The 19,948-nt window shown below is 43.3% G+C and overlaps 1 protein-coding gene across 1 annotated transcript in view; it reads right to left on the reverse strand.

Moving 5' to 3' along the window:
- Positions 1-10,214: 10,214 nt before the first annotated feature.
- LOC146854044 (alpha-N-acetylgalactosamine-specific lectin-like) overlaps positions 10,215-19,948 on the reverse strand; it is a 238,684-nt gene continuing 228,950 nt past the window's right edge. The window contains exon 7 of the mRNA XM_085650490.1: positions 10,215-10,467. Within this exon, the coding sequence (XP_085506616.1) occupies positions 10,449-10,467 (19 nt within the window). The 3' untranslated portion in view covers positions 10,215-10,448. The remainder of the gene's footprint in view (positions 10,468-19,948) is intronic.

The following is a 19,948-nucleotide window of genomic DNA, read 5'->3' on the forward strand; positions in this document are numbered from 1 at the left end:
TGGGTGTGTAAATAGTTCCAGGCTTTTTTCCCCAATACCGCGATAGATTTTCCGCCTCTGGACTTCAAATGGAAATGGGGTGGGGGGGGGTGGGTACTAGTAGATTTTCATTGGAAGATCTCAAATTACTTGTAAATACATAGGCTTTCAATCTGGTCCTGAGGTATTTGGGGCCACTTTGTTTTACAGCTCTGAAGGTTATCACTAGGATTTTGAAGAGACTTCTCTTGTGTATTGGTAGCCAGTGAAGGATTTGGAGGGCATCAGAGGCAGATGACCCCTTTGGTAAATTAAGTACCATTCAGTTTGCTGCATTTTGCACAGTCTGTAACTTTTTCAGAGTACTTTTCTTCACTCCTGCATAGAGACTGTTACAATAATCTAGTCATGATAGGATCAAAGCCACTGCCACAGACTTACGAGCTGTGGCTCGAAGAAGGTCAAAGAATTTCTTCAGAGTTTTTATCCAATGAAAACAAGTTCCTGCTACCAACAGAGCCTGCTGATGAAAGGGGAGGGAGATGTCAAAACTGACTCCTAGATTTGTGGCAGTGTCAACTGTATAAGGGGTGGGGCTGTGTCTGTTGGTCACCACATTTTGGGTGAGAAAATATTCAATTTTCCCAGCAACAGAATCTCCGTGTTTTTGCTTGCTCGCGCTGTAAAATAATACATTCTCGCATGCGCGCGATCGCCTTACCTGAATCCCCGCGTTCGCCGACAAGTTTTCCCGATCCGGTTGCGTTCTCCACGAGATGTTGGATTGTGGGTAGCCATTTGCGCTGTCTCGCGACAGTTCGCGCCCGCAGTAACGTCATTCGTCGCGCAATCACGTCTTTCTTCTCGCGATCATGCACCGCGAGATAAGTGAAAACAAGATGGCCGCGCCCACGAGCAAACGCATGGGTAAGTTGGCGAGCCGCGACCACGCAGAAAATACCGCGAACGGGCGGGAAAAAAACTTCTGCATCTTCGCGATATTTCCGCGTGTTTGCAGAGATTTTTAACATTTTCGCGATAATTTGCGAAAGTGAATTTCGCAAATTCCGCCCACCCCTAGTCTGAACTGCGTTTGGATGAAATATTCATCTCTACAGAGGGTCCGATGGCCACCAGAGTTGTCTAGCTATGGTGTTAACCCCTTCAGGTTACTGGACAAACAGAGGTCTCCAGGACAGGTGCCCTTGGCCTATGTAGGGCATAATGAATGCATCGTCTCCCGAGCTAGGCTCGTTTTGCGGTGGAACTGGCCATCCCACCCTGAAGCTGGCACTGCTCACATCTCATGCACTGTTTCACAGCATGCAGCAATCTTTGACAGCCTGTGCTCTTCTTTAGTGAGCACAAGGTGCCAGACCATGTGGAATTGTGAGCCCGAAGCATTGGCTATTTGTGAAGGATGAGGCATAAGCACTTGGAAGTATTACTAGAGTAACGCTTTTCTGGTCTCTAGTGTTTTTAAAGCCATCGCTGCAGTGCTTAATTTGGCTGTAGTGTGAAGCAGGGTCCAGTTTTACCATATAATGCCTTAAGCTATTTCTTTCCTACATCGAAAGCATGAGATTCTTAAATCGCGCTGCCAGCCAAACGTGTAGGACTTTGCTAATCTGCCCATCCTGTCTTAAAACATTCACTGAGAATTTGTTTTTTTAGTAAGATTGCAGACGTCCCTCTTGCCAAGGCTATGAACTCAGCTGGTGGGCTGGCAAGGGAGTTTATTTGGTGCTAAAATAGCATTAGAAAAATCCAGCTTCTAAAGAGTTAAACTAATCTAACACCTGATAGACAAAAATAAATAGCTTTATAATATTGTTGCATTTAGCAGAAACTATTCCTAACTGCGTAGCACAATAAAAAGGGAAGTACTTCACTTTCAAAAACAGCTTCCTCTGTGGTTTCCTGCTCTCCCCGTGTGAAAGAAAAATAAATGCTCCTTCTTAGTAACATATTTTAAATCCTACAAAATCGCTCTCTTTTTCCATGTTTTGGCAAACAAAGGTGCACAGCTTTGCCTTTTATTAATCATGAAAGAATGGTCAACCTTTTAAGTGTTGCATGGGTGCATAGCTAGTTTGTGGTTTGTCTGTCTCCATATCTTCCACTGAATATGCTTCAGATTTTATTCTAAGAGCGGTGCCTGGTGCATCAATTCAAATTGTGTTTCCTTTGTTTAATGAGACAAAAATATAGGTGTAAAACTGTATATGTATATGTTGTGTGCATGTTGACCTGCTCCATTCTGTTTAATATACTTGTCCACTATTCAATCCCTGTTAAGCTGGAGCACACAATGCCACCCCCTGTCCCCTCCCCATGTCATGTCGGTAGATTACGTTTACAAATACAATGTTACATTTACCTGGAAAAGACAGGCTTAACATTCCTGTTAATAAAGATATCAAGAAGTAATAAAATAGTGGGAGGTAGTACTTAGCAGACAACATTAGAACAGAGCCGAAGGGCTAACGCTTGATTTACGTTTCTGGTGAGGTTCACACACGTAATGAATAATAACCACACTGAAATAACAGAACTGATCCTCCACTCGCTCCATAACAGACTGGTTGCTGTATTTAACAGTCAAGCAGACACAGTATCTCCGCTAACTGATTACCAAAGTGACCTTCTGCCAATAGCTTAGGACATACAAGTAGTAAACTTAACTCCAACAACAGAAGTAAGGGTCTCTGTACTGAGCCTGATAGAGTTTCCACCACCAGGTACTGCTCACACACATCCCAGGCCTAACCCTGCACTTCCAGACACAATACGCCGGGATCTGGTCTGGCCAAATTACTCACAGGGCTCCTCCACTGTTGAAAGCTCACGATACATACCATTTTTATATTCACCTGTCTCTCTAGTGGTGATTCAAAAATGTTGGGACTCCTCAACTGCATCCAATTATTCTGTGGGATCCATAGAAGGAGCCCACAATTCAGATATTATCCCCCTGGCCACACCGACATCATCTACATATAACTCTGATGATACAATACAGCAAACTGACTCTCAGGGCTCACTCCTGCTAGTCTCAAGGGGTGAACCACAAGAAGGGGAGCACACACCTGTTCCAGAATTAGACTATACCTCTCCAGAAAACACCAGGGAATGTGCATTGTGTCAGTGGACTCCAAAGTACCACAGATTGTCGTGTATGTCATTAACAACCACGTCATAGGTGTTTCAGAAGGCCTTAACTAGCGCTGTCCTCTTGACCGTGTTCCGGGTTTTAGGCATCGATATCACACAAGAGCAACAGGTGAGGCTGACAATAGTCCCCATCTACTTCTCCCAATTGCATCTGAGTGCAGCTCTATAAATAAAGATCAGTATGGCTACTCCACTACAGCATATTGTACTCAAGAACTTCACAGGGCAGGAGCAGCACATAATAAAACACTGCAGGGAACTACATAAGCACGCAACAAATTTGAACACACCCATGGCCACCTGAAGGCACATTTGACCACGCTATACTAGACCATGCCACCACCTTCCTTGAGGCCAAGTACTCAGGCAGCAATCTTCAGAAGCGCAAAGACACCCGAGCATTGTGGCACATCTTCAAAGATAACATTGAGCCAATACCCATGCCCACGGCCCCACCGGCGTATCATGCAAGAGGTATGTAACCCAATCTCATTACGGCCCTATACTTGGCCCCAACTTCAAATGACATGACAACCGTTGACTTCTCTCAAATACCAGATGACACTCTTTCACCACCTTCCCAATAAATGCTGACACAATGGAACAATTCCAGGTGCTGCAATACCTTAGTGCCCACAGCCCAGGAGTAGAAGCTGTGGTGCAAGAGCTACCAGGTCAAATAGATGCACAATTCACACTAAAACTTACACCAGTACAAAATACTGCAGCACAACAGCAAGATGATGATGACAAGTATGATAACGCCTCCCGCACACGCATTCAGCGCCTCACAGTGCATACTGTAACACTAGCGCCTCATACACTGTCGAGCAGCAACACTTCCCAAATCCGTGCCGCAACTCCCATGAGCAGTTGCCGTCAAGTAGTGCCACGTCCCAGCATAAGGATAGGCCCCCTATCGTGCACCTTCCGATTCCACATCAGCAGTTCAGGAGCGGTGAGCAAGAATTCCTGGAGACATTTGACCAATCAGACTTAAGCAAATGGAGATGCAGACCGAATTAAGCCAAGGTACGGGTAGCATTACACCCAACAACTTTCACACAGACATACTTCACAAAATTCACTCAGCCAGCCCCAAGAGCGACGTTGCACCTGTCTGGCGCCTGTCAATGAAAGTAGAGCGAATGCATGACCAACTCACTGAAATGCTTGGTAACGTAGGCATTGTAAAACATCCAAATGATCTAAGAACAGATACCCCACCACAACAACCACTGCAGACACACACTCCTGCAGAAAGACAGGGTGCTGCAATACCACAAAACAATGAGGCCACTGTCTCAGGAATACCCCAGATAGCCGCAACAACTAGTCATGACAACTCTGCCCAACTGCAAGCCAGCACCTCCACATACATTACCACCATCCATAACATCGACTTTTGGCTTGCCTCCTATGTCCATTTTTACTTTCATGCACACCATGCCACAAAGGGAGCATCCAGACGCAGAGGAACAAAAAGAAAAAAGAAAGAGAAGGACAGAGATAGAATGACTGGGGTACTGGGAACACATGGGTGACCAGACAAAACATCCCATGGTGCCTCAGGTACAGCCCTACTGCGCTCCACTAGTCAAAAAAGTAAGTATAACATGATGCTCAGCAAACATACTGCCTTACACCGCAATGACTTACCACCCAATTAAATAGTTACACTCGGGCAGGATCCTAACTTCTATGTCAATCCCTTCACTGATAATTTGGCAGGTTGGACAGAAGGTCTAGCACCACAAATGATACCGTGGCCACAAGTTGGGTCCTTTGTTCCAAAAACATGGCAAGAGGAGAAGAATGTATCTTACACGGGGAGGGAGATGAAAACGGGGACTATGGTTACATGAGGGCAAGCCAAAAGTCTAGCACAAATATGCATGTGAATTTGACCACACACGGCCCACAGCACCAAGCACCAGGGTAACACACCAGATGCCACCACTGTTCAAAAATGCACATGGACCCCCTCTTTATGTCCCATGGCCAAAAATGGACAAAGACAATTTGATAAAACAACTCCCTCCCCTGACACAGGGCGCTGGCAAATGGATAGCAGCCCTGGAAAAACACACTGCTGGTGTCAACCTCGCAATAGGTGATATCAAGATACTGCTGATCTCCCTGATTGGAGAGGAAGCAAAAGATATACTAAAAAGCGTCAATAACAAAATTACACTCACTGAAACAAAATATGATGGTGTCCCATTCAACGACATATGAGCCAATGTATGGTCCAAGTTGCACCGCAAATTCCCGGATGTCCCAGACATCGGGTCCCTAATGTCACAGACAATGCCACAAAATGAGGACCCAGCACAGTACATTTCAAAACTGAAAGAAAAATGGCATCTGGAGTTGGGGGAAAAATGGAATTCAAAAGGAGGGAACAGTAGGTTCTTCTAACACACAGTAAAGAAGACTGTTGAATTCAGATTGATCGTCCCACGCTTTAGACACAACAAGCACACAGCTGCAAATATCTGAAACTCGGGTGCCTTTAATATTGCATTGCATGCATGATGCTGGCACTCTTGGAGAAAACCTTTCCAGACACAGAGAGCAGTGCTGATCCTGTGATGTGATTCACCTAAGCTAATATGAAAATAACAACAAAAAGGTGTTCTTGATTCCCACCATTCCTGAGAGTATTCTAAGTCGCTTGTTCTGGGTTGTCTAATCATTGGTAGCTTTGATATAGTACGGAGAACGAATGAGACACTGATGCTAGTTGGATAGGGGTTCTAGGTACTGAGGTGAGTTTTTTAGTATACCACAATTCACTGAGGTCCTTGTTTCCTGTGCATAGTTCTGTGCATGAGCAGAATCCCCGCAACAGTAGGTTGATTGGGGTATGGACCTTGTTCAAGCTACAACCACAATCCTAGACAGGGTAAGAGGCAGGGAAACTCTAAATTAAGAAGTGTTCACCATCTGGTAGCTTGGAACAGAGCAGTCAAGCTAAACAAAGAGGCAATGTGTAAACTATTTGTGCAACACTTCAAACAGTAAAAACTGAAAACACCACACAAAAATATTGCACACCAGCTTTAGAAGAATAGATGATATTTTATTAAATAAAACAAGACCAAAATGACAAATATTCAACTAGGGAAACCTGAGATATTAAATTTGAAAGTTTTAGGGTAAAATAGCACCAAAAACAGCAAAACGCTAACAAGGGATATCTGGCCATGCAGTATCGCAGAAAAGTAACAAGTTCAAGCCAAAAACGATCGATTACAGGCTAGCTACAGGGACCAGGTTAGGTCCACTGAACAAAGTACCTTCAATCCTGGTTGAGGAGCATTGAATGGCTCAGATGAAAAGCTGCGGTATGTAGTCGAAGCGATGCATCGGTTCCGAGATGTGTCAAGGCTGAAGTGCAAGGTTCTGTGACATCATCATTGAGGATCCCATTGATAGGGGCTTCAAATGCAAAGGTTAGGCCTCAAGGATATGGCGCAAAGCCCAGGCAATGCTCCAGTTCTGTTAAGCTATGAGGCTGCGATGCGGAGGATGACGCTGTCATCTAGCTGCTGTTGAATACAGATGCAAGAATCTGGATCGGAGATGTGCCGCACTGTCAGCAATGCATCAGGTTTGAAGACTACGAGGGTGATGCAGACCTTCTGAGCCCGGCCCGACCCACACAACAGCAATGATGCATCAGTTCTGCTAATTCAACCAAGGAGTTGGGTCAGTTTGGCTGGCAGTTGCACCACTAAGCTGAGAAGATGCTTTAGATCTACTGTGAAGCGCTTTAGGACCACTTCAGGACTGGAGTGACACCACTTGGCAGAATAGACTCACAGGGACAGGAGCAGTGGGAGGACTGCAGGAAGCAGACATGAGGCCAGATTTTAGTGTCTGGTGGACATATGAAACTAGTGAGACAGCAGCAGGAGTAACAGGATATTGCTGTGGAGGGTGCAATAACTCTGCTGTCTACTGATACCATGCCTAGAAGAAAACACTCAGAGAAATAGTCTTGAATAGCTGTTATTAAGAAATGTTATGTACTTACCCATCTCCACTGTACTCACTGCCCAATGCCCCCTCTTTCTCATACCACCTGGAGCTATGGATGAACAGTGGTTTACTGTACATTATTAGAAATGTTGGTGCATGGTATACTGACATGCTTTGCATTGTTAGAACCACACCCCTCACAGTGAGCTGGTGCCAAATGGATGCTAGATATGGCTCAAGACTTGTGGATACAATCATTTCTGCGAGTTTTTCTCATTTGAAGGCTCAGACCTACCTCTGCAGCAAACTGTGTTCTTTTCACTTATAAGAGAGGGTGAAGACATTTCAATGCTCACAATGAGGTGTATTTTGTATTTTGTGCCATGGTATTATTCTCCCTTCAAAAATGTTTGAGAAAAATATTTGACAGATAGTGGGTTTGGAAAGTACCTTGACAGAATTAAAAAAAATAATAGCACAGAATGCATTTTCAAAGACTATTAAAATTACATTAGCTAATTCATGATACATTTGCATGTCTGTTATGTTATGTGAGTTTGTAGGGCGTAGCTAATCACCCATGAGTGATCCCAGGGCTGAGTAGGGCAGTCCTGAGTGGGGAGGAGCAGATCATGTCTGTTTCATTTGGAAGAGTCATGTCTTGAGGTTTCTTTGGAAGTTTAAGTGGGAGGGAGAGGTTCTGAGATGTTTCGGGAGGTCGTTCCAGTTCTTGGATACAAGGTATGAGAAGGAGCATCCTCCAGTTCTGGTTATTTTCATGCAAGCGGTCTGTTTTCTTGTCTGAGCTGTAGACCTAGGTAGGTTGGTAGAAGTTGAGGCGGTGATTGAGGTAAGTTTGATGGGTTTTGTGGAGAGCTTTGAAAGTGTGGGATGGTAGCTTAAACTTACATCCTTACTGGACTGAGAGCCAATGGGGATTTTTGAGGTGTGGAGAGGGTCTGGGTATTCACTGTATGATCAGGATGAGTCTGGCGGCACCGTTCCGGGTGGTTTGGAGTCGGCATAAGACATGGGATGGTATTCCGACATAGAGGGCTTTTGTTTAGTCAAGTCTATTTGTGATAAGAACCTTGGTGTTCATTTGTCTGGTGTTCAGTGGGTTCCACTTGAAAATCTTGAGTAGCATTCGCAGGATGTGGAAGCATGATGAGGATCCTTTGATCTGTCTGCTCATGGAGAGGTTGGTGTACAGGATGATGCCGAAGTTCTTGGTCAGCAAGGTTGGGTGGGGGGGCAATTTCAAAGGCCACTAGTAGGCATTCCAGGAGAGTGGTTGTTGGCAAAGATTAGGCCTTCCACTTTGTCTGTGTTGAGTTGTAGAATGTTTTTCCCATCCAGGAATTGACTTTGCTCTTGCAGTTGGTAAAGTTTGCTTAGGCGGTGCTGGTGCAGTCAGTAAGGGAGAGGATGGGCTATGTGATGTCAGCGTAGGATATTATGTTTATGCTGTGGGCTCTGAAAATGTTGTGAGCCCAATTACAAGTTGCATGGAGCAAGTGTGCCAAAATTACAAGTGGCCAGAATAATTCTAATGACTAATTCTGGAAGTTAATGGCACCACAAATTTGTGAGTTTTGGACAACTGTACTGGCAATAAACATGTGGATCCAGAATTACTAGGTTCTTTCCCACATGGTTTTCTCTGATTCTAGGTACTGCTTCCTTTTACCACCTGCTGTGAACAGGTGTGACCAACCCTCTAAATAAAAGTGTGGGGCAAATGCAGCTAATGGTTCGGGTTGGTGGGGTTGAGAGGAAATATAACGCTTGAAACAGGCTCTAGGGCCACTTGGTAGAGCTTCCCTTGCTGTCTCCATGGTGCAGAAACGGGCCTGGCAACATCCTGGCTGTGCCACCACCTTCAGCCCCAGCCTCAGAAGTGCATGGGTTTTTGCAAGGTACATTTCTGATTTTTGTAAAATTATCACACCAAGTAATCCCTAATGCAGAAACACAGATAACTTTTAAGTATTAACGTGGGTCAATCTCTCATTCATCCGCTTGCAGACGTAGCTCCTCGTAAATGAGGGAATTATTTGCCTTTTGTATGCTATCACACCTGATTCATCTGTTGCTCTATTTATTTATCAAATATGTGGATATTTCCATGCTTTTTATCACACTATAAAGGCAACTCTTTCTGCCTTGAGGGCCTGATTCTGAAAATGGCAGTCCAACTGGCAGTACACCTTTGCACCGGTCTGGAGTATGCCCTCAAGTCAGCGGCATCCCGATCACCTCATCACGAGTGGACAGCTATATCAGCGGTATCCTGGCAGAGTTTTTAGGGTGGCAGCATGCTTCAGCTCACAGATTGAGCCTGAAGTCAATGCTGTCCCAATGCAGCACCTGCACTGTTGTGCATGCACTGTTACAATGTCCCATATTATGCATAGCACACAGTTTGTTCACAGGCACAATGACCAATGGACAAACATGGCAGCGGTCCCATGGCAGTCCGATCACCCTACATGTCATTGGGCGGGTCGTCCACCAGTGTAGAAGTACCACACCACCGACATCCATCAGACCGCCAAACTTATAATAATGCCCAAGTCTGGTTTTGTTTTCAAGGTAAGATATATCTATATATGTGAATGCCCACATACTCCCAATTTTTGCATTTCTGGTTGTTCACCTACTTCCGCATGGTGAGACAGGGCTTCATGTCACACACCCAATCCTATATTAATTGTGCTGGGAATTTTGCCAAGGTGCTGAATCTACTTTGTCACAATGGTTGTTCTCATGCTTCTGCATGGTGGCCAGGACTTTCTTTCACACTCCAATTTAAATCCTGGAAAATTTGCCAGAGTGCCAAATGTGCCAACATCACAAGTCAATTTTACAATTCAAAAACATTTTCAAATCTTGATTCACAACATTACGATGTGAAAACTACAATCAAAGATGTTTTGTAAACCAGGCCCATAGGTCAAAGACTCTAACAAAGATACTAACAAAACCTTTTAGTAAAGAGACATTTATACTTAAATTGTTATACATGTTTCAAAAGAAAGTGCCCTTATATTTCCCCCAAAAAACACAACAAATTCAAAGATAGCATTTTTATTATGTTTATAAGTAAATCATTATTTAGAGTCAGTTCACTTTCTTAAGGTGATTGTCTCTTTGTAAATTAATCATAAAAAAATCCCAGAAACATTTTGAAGCTGGTAGTTCAGATATTCACTTATACCAGAGAGACATTACTTCGTTGGTTGCTTGTCTCTGCTTGTTGTCTGTTTACTGCATTGATGTCATGATTCATGTACATTCCAGGTGACTTAATCAGTAGAACACATTCTGAAAAGAAAAAGACATTCATTATCAAAGGTAAGTCATCCAAAATGGAGTAGCTCTACAATGATGTTGCACCACCCACCAGTAGTTCTATCCCTGCTGTTACCATTAATGCTACGTTGTCCATTATGAGTGTACTTCAGTGCAAATTCAACTATATTACCCTGTGATGGGTAAAAGTCATAAATGACTGAGAACTGTTGTATGCATTTAGCGTCAACCCTGCAGCCATGGTATTTTGTTCTTTGTCTGCGAAAGAGTCACAGTCTGATACCTTTTCCCCATTTGAAAGAGGTTCTGAGAACACTTGTCTTCTCTAAGGGAGATTGGAAGTTGGTCCCTATTGGCCATTTCCACTAGAACGTAGCCATCCCAACCCCTTTTCCCAAGTCTTGGATAGTGGAATAATTTATACTGTTTAAAGATGCAGTCGGTGTCAGCACATAAGGAGAATGACTGCACCTTGGAGTAACCCTGATAAATAGACTACCTTAATATTAATGATTTTTTTTGGGGAACAACCTTTACAACGCAACTTTTACAACGCACTACACTTACAACGCATTTTTTACAACGCACAATCCATTACAACGCATGACATTACAACGCATGACACTACAACGCATTTTTAAAAACTACCTTTACAACGCATTCCATTACAACGCATACTACCATTACAACGCATACCATTACAACGCGTAATATAGTAATTTTTACCCCTATACTATCCAACACTTACCCTACTATTGCACCCCCTGGAGTTAGAATAGTAATTTTTACCCCTATACTATCCAACACTTACCCTACTGTTGCACCCCCTGGAGTTAGAATAGTAATTTTTACCCCTATACTATCCAACACTTTCCCTACTGTTGCACCCCCTGGAGTTAGAATAGTAATTTTTACCCCTATACTATCCAACACTTACCCTACTGTTGCACCCCCTGGAGTTAGAATATTAATTTTTACCCCTATACTATCCAACACTTACCCTACTGTTGCACCCCCTGGAGTTAGAATAGTAATTTTTACCCCTATACTATCCAACACTTACCCTACTGTTGCACCCCCTGGAGTTAGAATAGTAATTTTTACCCCTATACTATCCAACACTTACCCTACTGTTGCACCCCCTGGAGTTAGAATAGTAATTTTTACCCCTATACTATCCAACACTTACCCTACTGTTGCACCCCCTGGAGTTAGAATAGTAATTTTTACCCCTATACTATCCAATACTTACCCTACTGTTGCACCCCCTGGAGTTAGAATAGTAATTTTTACCCCTATACTATCCAACACTTACCCTACTGTTGCACCCCCTGGAGTTAGAATAGTAATTTTTACCCCTATACTATCCAACATTTACCCTACTGTTGCACCCCCTGGAGTTAGAATAGTAATTTTTAACCCTATACTATCCAACACTTACCCTACTGTTGCACCCCCTGGAGTTAGAATAGTAATTTTTACCCCTATACTATCTAATACTTACCTTAAATGCAATTTAATATTATGCGTTGTAATGGTATGCGTTGTAAAGGTAGTATGCAATGAAATGGAAATGCGTTGTAAAGGTAGTTTTTAAAAATGCGTTGTAGTGTCCTGCGTTGTAATGTCATGCGTTGTAATGGATTGTGCATTGTAAAAAATGCGTTGTAAGTGCATGCGTTGTAAAAGTGTGCGTTGTAACGACATACATCCATTTTTTTTAACAATGTGAATACTCTCTAGTTAGATGTTCATCGTTTTGCAATAGTGGTTGTGAACATCACAATAGTGGCATTCATGAGATAGTTCTTGATCACCTTTAGTGCAACTATCTTTAGGGCTGCCTCAGATGACAGTGGATGTCTTTTGGCTAGAACCAATGACTGCAAGATGGAGCACGACAGCTGACCATATAGAGAGAGAACAATGATAGTCCAATTCTTCACTTCTTCCTTCCATCCAGGTATAGTCTGAGTGGAATATAAAAAACTTCCTGCAGGAGCAGGCCACTAGAGTCTGCAATAGGAAGTTTGCTCATAAGCAGTGGCATAGACCGAGGGGCAGATCTATATTGGAGATGCGCCACTTTTACGCCGCCGTTGCGTCACAATTGTGACGCAGCGGCAGTGTAAACCCTGCGCCACGTTACGGCATATTTACATCGTGATGCATCTATGGAGATGCGTCACGATGTAAAGCCCTGCGCCACGTAAAACCTGCGTCAGGTTTCACGTGGGCGTGTCGACAGAGGGGGGGGGCGTTCCGTCGCAGGAACGCCCCTGAAAAGTGACTCAGTCAAATCTATAAGATTTGACTGAGTCACTTTCCCAACACTGATGCGCCAAAACCCTTCGCCTGCTTGAAGCAGGCGTAAGGCTTGACGCACCATGTTAGGGAAAGGGTAGGTTGGAACAGTGCTGGAGTTGCGTCGCGCTTGCGACGCAACTGTAGCACTGCGCCAACCTTACGCCATCGGATGCGTCACGCATCTGTTTATTCCTGCGCCATGATGCGCCGCATTGTAAATGCGGCGCATCATGTGTGGCGCAAGGGTAAACTTGCGTGACGCATCATTCCTGGCGTATCCTTGCTGATTTGCAGGGATGCGCCAGGAAACATAAATCTGCCCCCGAATTTCGATTATGCTGGAGTAATGGGAGAAATATAGGCAATACTGCATTATTAAATATTTGGGAACAAAATCATATGGCAAGAGCACATTTAGTGAGAGGCAGCTCAGGCTCGCTATTCACGTTCTGCTGCATTTAGAGGTGTTTCTTAGCACAAAAAGCATCCTCACATCTATTTTGAATGTGAGGAGGCATTTCTGGTTGACAAAATAGCTCTAAAAGCCCAGCTGCAACTGGGCGAAAACCCACCCCAAGAACACATTTAGTGAGTGTGAGTGGCTGCTTGTGCTTGCTATTCATTTTCTGTTGCATTTAGCACTGTTTCTTGGCAAAAAATGCATCCTTGCGTCCATTTGTGCACGAGGAGGAATTTTTGCTTTAAGAGATTGCTCTAAATGCAGAATTACTCATCTCTCATAAATCTGCATAACCTCACAGGATTCCTGGATAATTCTGTTTGTCTACACTACACGGTATTGCTCGAGTTACGCCCATCACAACATAGAAGATAGGCATATATGGAGATGTGTGCCTAGAAGTTGTTTCCTCCCATTTGTATATTTATACAGAGGGTGCATCAAGAACCAACATAAACTCTTAGCACCCTCTCTCCCCGAGCCACATTTTTTTGTTTTTGTACCTTAGCTCAGTCCTTTTGTGCAGAGAATAAGATCCTCATTTGAACACTCGGTGACTCAATGGAGAACCCCACAATATGAGCTTGCCTCAGGGCCAGAATGGGAAGCCAAAGCAGCCCTGGGAAATTGTGTCTAACCACTACCTATATAGTGCATAGCGGGGGCAGCCAGTGAGCCTAACCGCTACAAGGAGGGTTTGGGGATGTATTCCCTTAAAGCTAATTTAGAAAAAATGGCAATAATGGGCATTTTACAACACAATTTTCATTATATATTCAAACGTTATTTCAAGAGCTTGGCTAACATTATTTACCCATTGTCCTCCAATTCCCCTATTTTCTCTAAAATTTATCATCTCCTTCTACCATTGCATTTCCCTCCGCCACAAATACATGAAATCATCTGGAAGATTTATAAGTACAAAGAAATATAAGGATGGTATAAAGACAATAGTACACACACTCCGATTTTGGCCTAGACTTCATCTGCACACAGTTTATCCCTATTATTACCAAATGTGCTCATCTCTTTGGGTTAACTGAAAAAAAAAAAAGGTTTGAGGAGCACAGTAGGATCTTTACATCACTTAAAGAAATTCTTTTTATAATTTCCAACTTCCAAAACGACAGTAGAAGTTACCATACAGCACACAAGTCAACCTCTAGAGCATATTATTTTTTATCTTCTTTTAATTTTCAATTTCATAGCATTATAGATGTGCAACATTTGGCTGTTGCACATTTTTGGAATTGTCTATCCATAATACTATGAAATTGAAAATGAGTATAATTTGGTTGTGTGAGTAGCTGTATGGGAGAGTGATTAACTGTGTCAATGGCTGTATTAGTGAGTGAGTAGGTATGTGAGTGGCTGTATGAGTGAGTGAGTGGATGTATGCATTGTTATATGGGTGAGTGAGTGGCTGTATGATTTGCTGCATGGATGTGTGAGTGGATGTGTAAGTGGCTGTATGAATGAGTAAGTGGCTGAGTGAGTGGCTATAGGAGTGGGTGTGTGAGCAGCTATATGAGTGAGTGGGTGTGTGAGTAGATGCATGGGTATGTGAGTGGCTCTATGGGTGAGTGACTGGTTATATGAGTAGCTGTAAGGAACACCGTGTGGGGTTGTGGGAGGGGCTCTATGGATAAGTGAGTGGGTGTATTTTATATGTATGGGTCTGTGAATGAGTATGTGAGTGGTTGAGTGGGTATATATGAGGTTATGGATAGTTGAGTGGATGTGTGAGTAGTTAATTGATGAAATCAACAGTGATGTCATCCATGCTGTCACTGATCATGACATAAGTGATGTAATATCTGAGGTCATAAGCAGCGCATTGTGGGGGCATAAGTTATAGTTAGCTCAGGTAAGAATAACTGCTGGATTTCTATGGTTTTGTGTGAGTGAAATCTGAGCCTAACTATAAGATCCCTTTAACCTTTGTTTTTTTCAGTGAATTATCAAGGTTTTTCAAATTGCATTTCTAAAATAGTATGTCTTTATAATGTTTACTTTTTTAGTTAATTTGTAGGGTTTATTTTTAATACTATGGGCCTGATTATGATGCAGACTGAAACGGCTCCGACGGCAGTTGTAGCCGTCCAGACCGCATCATAATCGGACATTTGGATTCCTTTCCGACTGACCCGTTTTGATGGGGTCGGTCAGGAGGGAATCTGAATTGAATTTCCGAATGGCATATCTCCCTATATATGCAATTTTTGTGTTGCAGTGTGTATGAGTTCTCTGGTGCCAGGTGAATGTACCTGTGAGTTTGACCTCTTTTGGTGCATCTGCGAAGGCACAAACTGCGCATGAGAAAGAACCCCTAGACCGGGAGTTGGCCCCATAAAGGTCTTTGTTTGTTTCTTGTAGATTTATATGATCTAGTGTGCACAAGCATGTCCTTTAGATTGAAGGTATGTTTGAAGGCAAAACTGGGTGGTGGTAATGATAGGCTGCCTATTTGTGAGATACCCAAGTGTTTTCTTATGACTTTATGGACTCTGTTGGAGTCAGGTGTGAAAGTGGTCATTCAGGTCAGTATGTCCTCTTGTGGTCTTGTACGTGTTTCTGATAAGGCTTCTCTGTTATTATTCCTGTCACATTTTTTCACAGTCCCTTGCCACCAGATTGTGAGATAGCAGTTGTGCCTGTGTGTCAAAGTCTTGTGTGTTACTGCAGTTATGGCACAGTCGTAAAAACTGTCTGTAGGGAAGGTTATGCCTTAGTGATTTGGGATGGTGGCTTCTGTACAAGAGAAAGCTGGTATAATCAGTGAGCTTTCTATTTGTAGTAGTCTGTAGTCTAAACCATTTTTGGCATATCATGAGGTCAAGGAATGGGGAGCTTTTCATCAGAAATGTTGCAAGAATAGTTAGGGATTCAGAGTGTTTATCAAACTACAGAAATGACCACGCTATCCTAGCTCCTTTCCAGAAGATGAGGATGTCATCAATATATTCAAACCAGAGAGAAATGTTGGTGCTGAAGGGGTTGGAATCATGGAAGACCTTTAGGCAGATCTACTAAGCTTTTGGGGCATGTTTGTGTCACAAAAGTGATGCAAAACAATGCAAAATCTTTTTTTTGTAATTTTCTTTCCGGCGCTAAACAAGTTTAGTGCAGGAAATAACGCAAAAGTAATATGAAGCAGCGCTTTCCCTTGCTTCGTGTTACTTTGCACCATGGGGGCGTACCACGGGTGGGGAATGGGCGTTCCCATGCAACCACCCAAGGTTTCTCACGCTAAACCCAATTTACTAGAAACAGTAGATTGGGTTTAGCGTGAGAAAACTGCGCCCTTTTCAACTAGGCCCAAGAAAGGAGAAATGATTTCATTTCTCCTTCCTTTTCAGACTGTGCATGTGTGCTGCACTGTGCAGCAGACATACAAAGTGGGAAAAGCTTTCCCTTGTGTCTAGCATAGTATTTTGTACAGGAAGATCACCATTCCTGTACAAAACCTTTGCTATGCACACACCATAGCGCTGTGGCTCTAAGGTGTGTGCATGGTGGACGGCAGCTGTAATCGGCACCGGCGCAAGGTTTTGGGGAGGAGATAGCCATATCTTTGAAGATATGGTGCTCTCTTTCTCCCTCCCTCTCACGCAATCCAGCGTAGCCTCACGGGTGGCTGCACTGCATTGCGTGACTTTTTAGTAAATTTCCCCCTTGTCTCTCTCAAACACAGCCAAATAGAGGCATCCTAGACTGTGGGCGAATGTACTCCTCATGGAAGTCCTCTGTGCTTGGTGATACAATTGCTCATCGTATTGGAAAAAATTCTCAGTCAGAGCCAGGTTGGCACATTCAATGATAAAACTCACCGGGTAAGTGATGTCCACTCGGCAGATCATAGGGCACACTCTATTACATCCAGGGTTGCTGTTTGTGGGGCATTGGTGTAGAGTGCCTCTACGTTGAGGGTAACTAGTAGGTCAATTTGTAGTGTATCATTTGTGTCTTCTGTGAGATTAAGGACATCTCTGGTGTCCTGCATGAAAGAGGATGTCTCTTTTACCAGTGGTTGTAAAAAGTGGTCACAATTTTTATGGTGGGTCTAAAAGAGTGCTGATGCCTGTGGGGGGTTGTTGCCCCTTATGAATTTTGAGGGAAATGTAAAGGTATGGAATCTTTGGTTGTTTATTAACCAGGAAATCAGATATATTCTTGCTGATCCATCCTTGTGCCTCAACAGAGGTCACAATGTAAGAGATCTGAGAGTTCAAGCTCATAGTCGGGTCCTGGCTGATGGGGGTATAGTACTATCTGTTAGCCAACTGTACATAGTTTGTAGTGGGCATAATCGCAATAGAGGGGATTTGTGAATCCATTGTGGTGCCTAGTGTGCTCCGTTGTGACTCTGCAATAGATCTGGAGATCCTTTGTGAAATTAAAAAATATATATACCTACTCACAGAACCACTCAAACCCCCTCACAGACCCTTTGCACCACTTACATACCCACTCACACAACCATAATAACACCCACACACCCACTCACAGACCCATACAGCCACTCACACACCCAGTCACACAGCCATAGAGCCAATCACACATCTACTCACCAACCCATACAGCCACTCACATAACTACTCACCGACTTACTTACCTACCGATTCACAGACCCATACAGCTACTCATACATCCACTCATAGACCAATACAGCCACTCACACACCTACCCACATACCCATATAGTCAATTACACACCCACTCACAAACCCATTCAGCCACTTACACGCCCATTCACTGACCCACACAACCACTAACACACCCATTCACAGACCTATACCATTACTAGTACACCCAGTCACATGCCTACAAACCTACTCACACATCTACACAGAGACCCATATAGTCACTCATACACCCACTCAGAGACCCCATTAGCCACTCACATATGCACTCAGACCTATACAGTCACTTACACACCTACTTACTGACACACACAGCCACTCACACATCCACTTATAGACCCATATAGTAATTGAAGCATTCACTCATATATCCACACAGCTACTGACACATCCACTCACAGACCTATACAGCCACTCACACACTTACTCACTGACTGACTTATATACCAATTCACAGACTCATACAGCCACTCAAACACCTACTCATAGACCTATATAGCAACTCACAAATCCACTCTCGCAACCACACACCTACTCACACACCCACTCACAAACCCATACCACCACAAACACACAAATTCAGAGACCCATACTGCTCCTCATACATCTACTCACAGATCTATACAGCCACTCACACACACACTCACAGACCTATACTTCTACTCACACACCTACTCACTGACCCATACAACCACTGACACAGCCATTCACAAACCTGTACAGCCACTCAAACACCCACTCACACAACCACTCACTCACTGAGTCACATAACCATACAGTCAATTATGCACCCACTTGCAGACCCATACTGCTATTGGCACACCTACTTATAGACCCATTCAGCCACTGATACACCCACTCACAGATTCATGCATCCACTGAGACACCCACTCACAGACCCATAAAACAACTGAGGCACCCACTCAACTACCCATATAACCACTGACACACCCACTCACAGTCCCAAACAGAAACTTATATACACACTCACAAACCCATACCACTACTTACACACCCACTCACATAGCCAAACAGCTACTCATACACCCACTTATATTTCCATACAGTCACTCACACATCCAGTCAGAAAGTCATACAGCTACTTACACACCCACTCACTTGCCCACACAGCCACTTACATAGCCACTCACCAGCACAGACAGCCACTCACACTCCATATACCCATTCACAGATACATACCTCCGCTGACATACCAATTCATAGATGCACAGTTCTACTCACACAACCACTGACACAACAATACAACCACTGACATACACACATACACCCCCATACAGCCACTAACAGACCCACTCACACGCCCATAAGAAACTACTTATTCAGCCACTCACAGATCCACAGAGTCATACCAACATATTAAATGTATTATTGTTTTGTGCTGAATGTGTGCTTTTGGTTAAGAACAGATCTGTGGATCCTACAGACTCCTAATTTGGTTGGGGATCTGCAACAGTTTCATAAGAAATTTTAAAAAAAGGATTTGAAAACAAAAATATAACAGTGCTTGGGAAAAGGGTTGGCTCAGAAAAGATCATTTGTGTTTATGGCATGTAGGTGACACCTACACATAAGACAACATGCAGTCTTTCAAGTTGTTGAGGAACACCCTGTTGCCTTTCCCTGTGAAATTAACTCCATCATTTCAATCTATTCAGTCCATAACAAATCATAAATTGTTGTTGTATATATAGTGCCAATATTGTGGTATATGAGGAATGTAGAGATAGTTTTATTGACATGTTTCCTGGATTTGTCTACTTGTGTTCACAATTTGTTTGCCAGGTTCCATTTCTGCTTTTGGCAAAATGTTGGAGAACACCAAGGCAGTATATTGGAAAAGTGCCATTAATTCACCAAAGGTATCCTTAATTGGGATTTCCAGTCTTACCCCAGTAATTTTGACTAGGTCATTGCCTTCACTGCACAATCATGAGGTCTCAGTCAAGAAAAAACCTCCTTGTCAACAAACCATTCAAACCTATACTCCTTTCATACCAAGGGGATGAGGATGGACAGCAGCAGCATAAAAAATCAATAAGAAGAAATAAATCAGACAAATTTAT

This window comes from Triturus cristatus, chromosome 4_1, assembly GCF_964204655.1.
Source record: "Triturus cristatus chromosome 4_1, aTriCri1.1, whole genome shotgun sequence".
In the NCBI taxonomy this organism is placed as follows: Eukaryota; Metazoa; Chordata; class Amphibia; order Caudata; family Salamandridae; genus Triturus; species Triturus cristatus.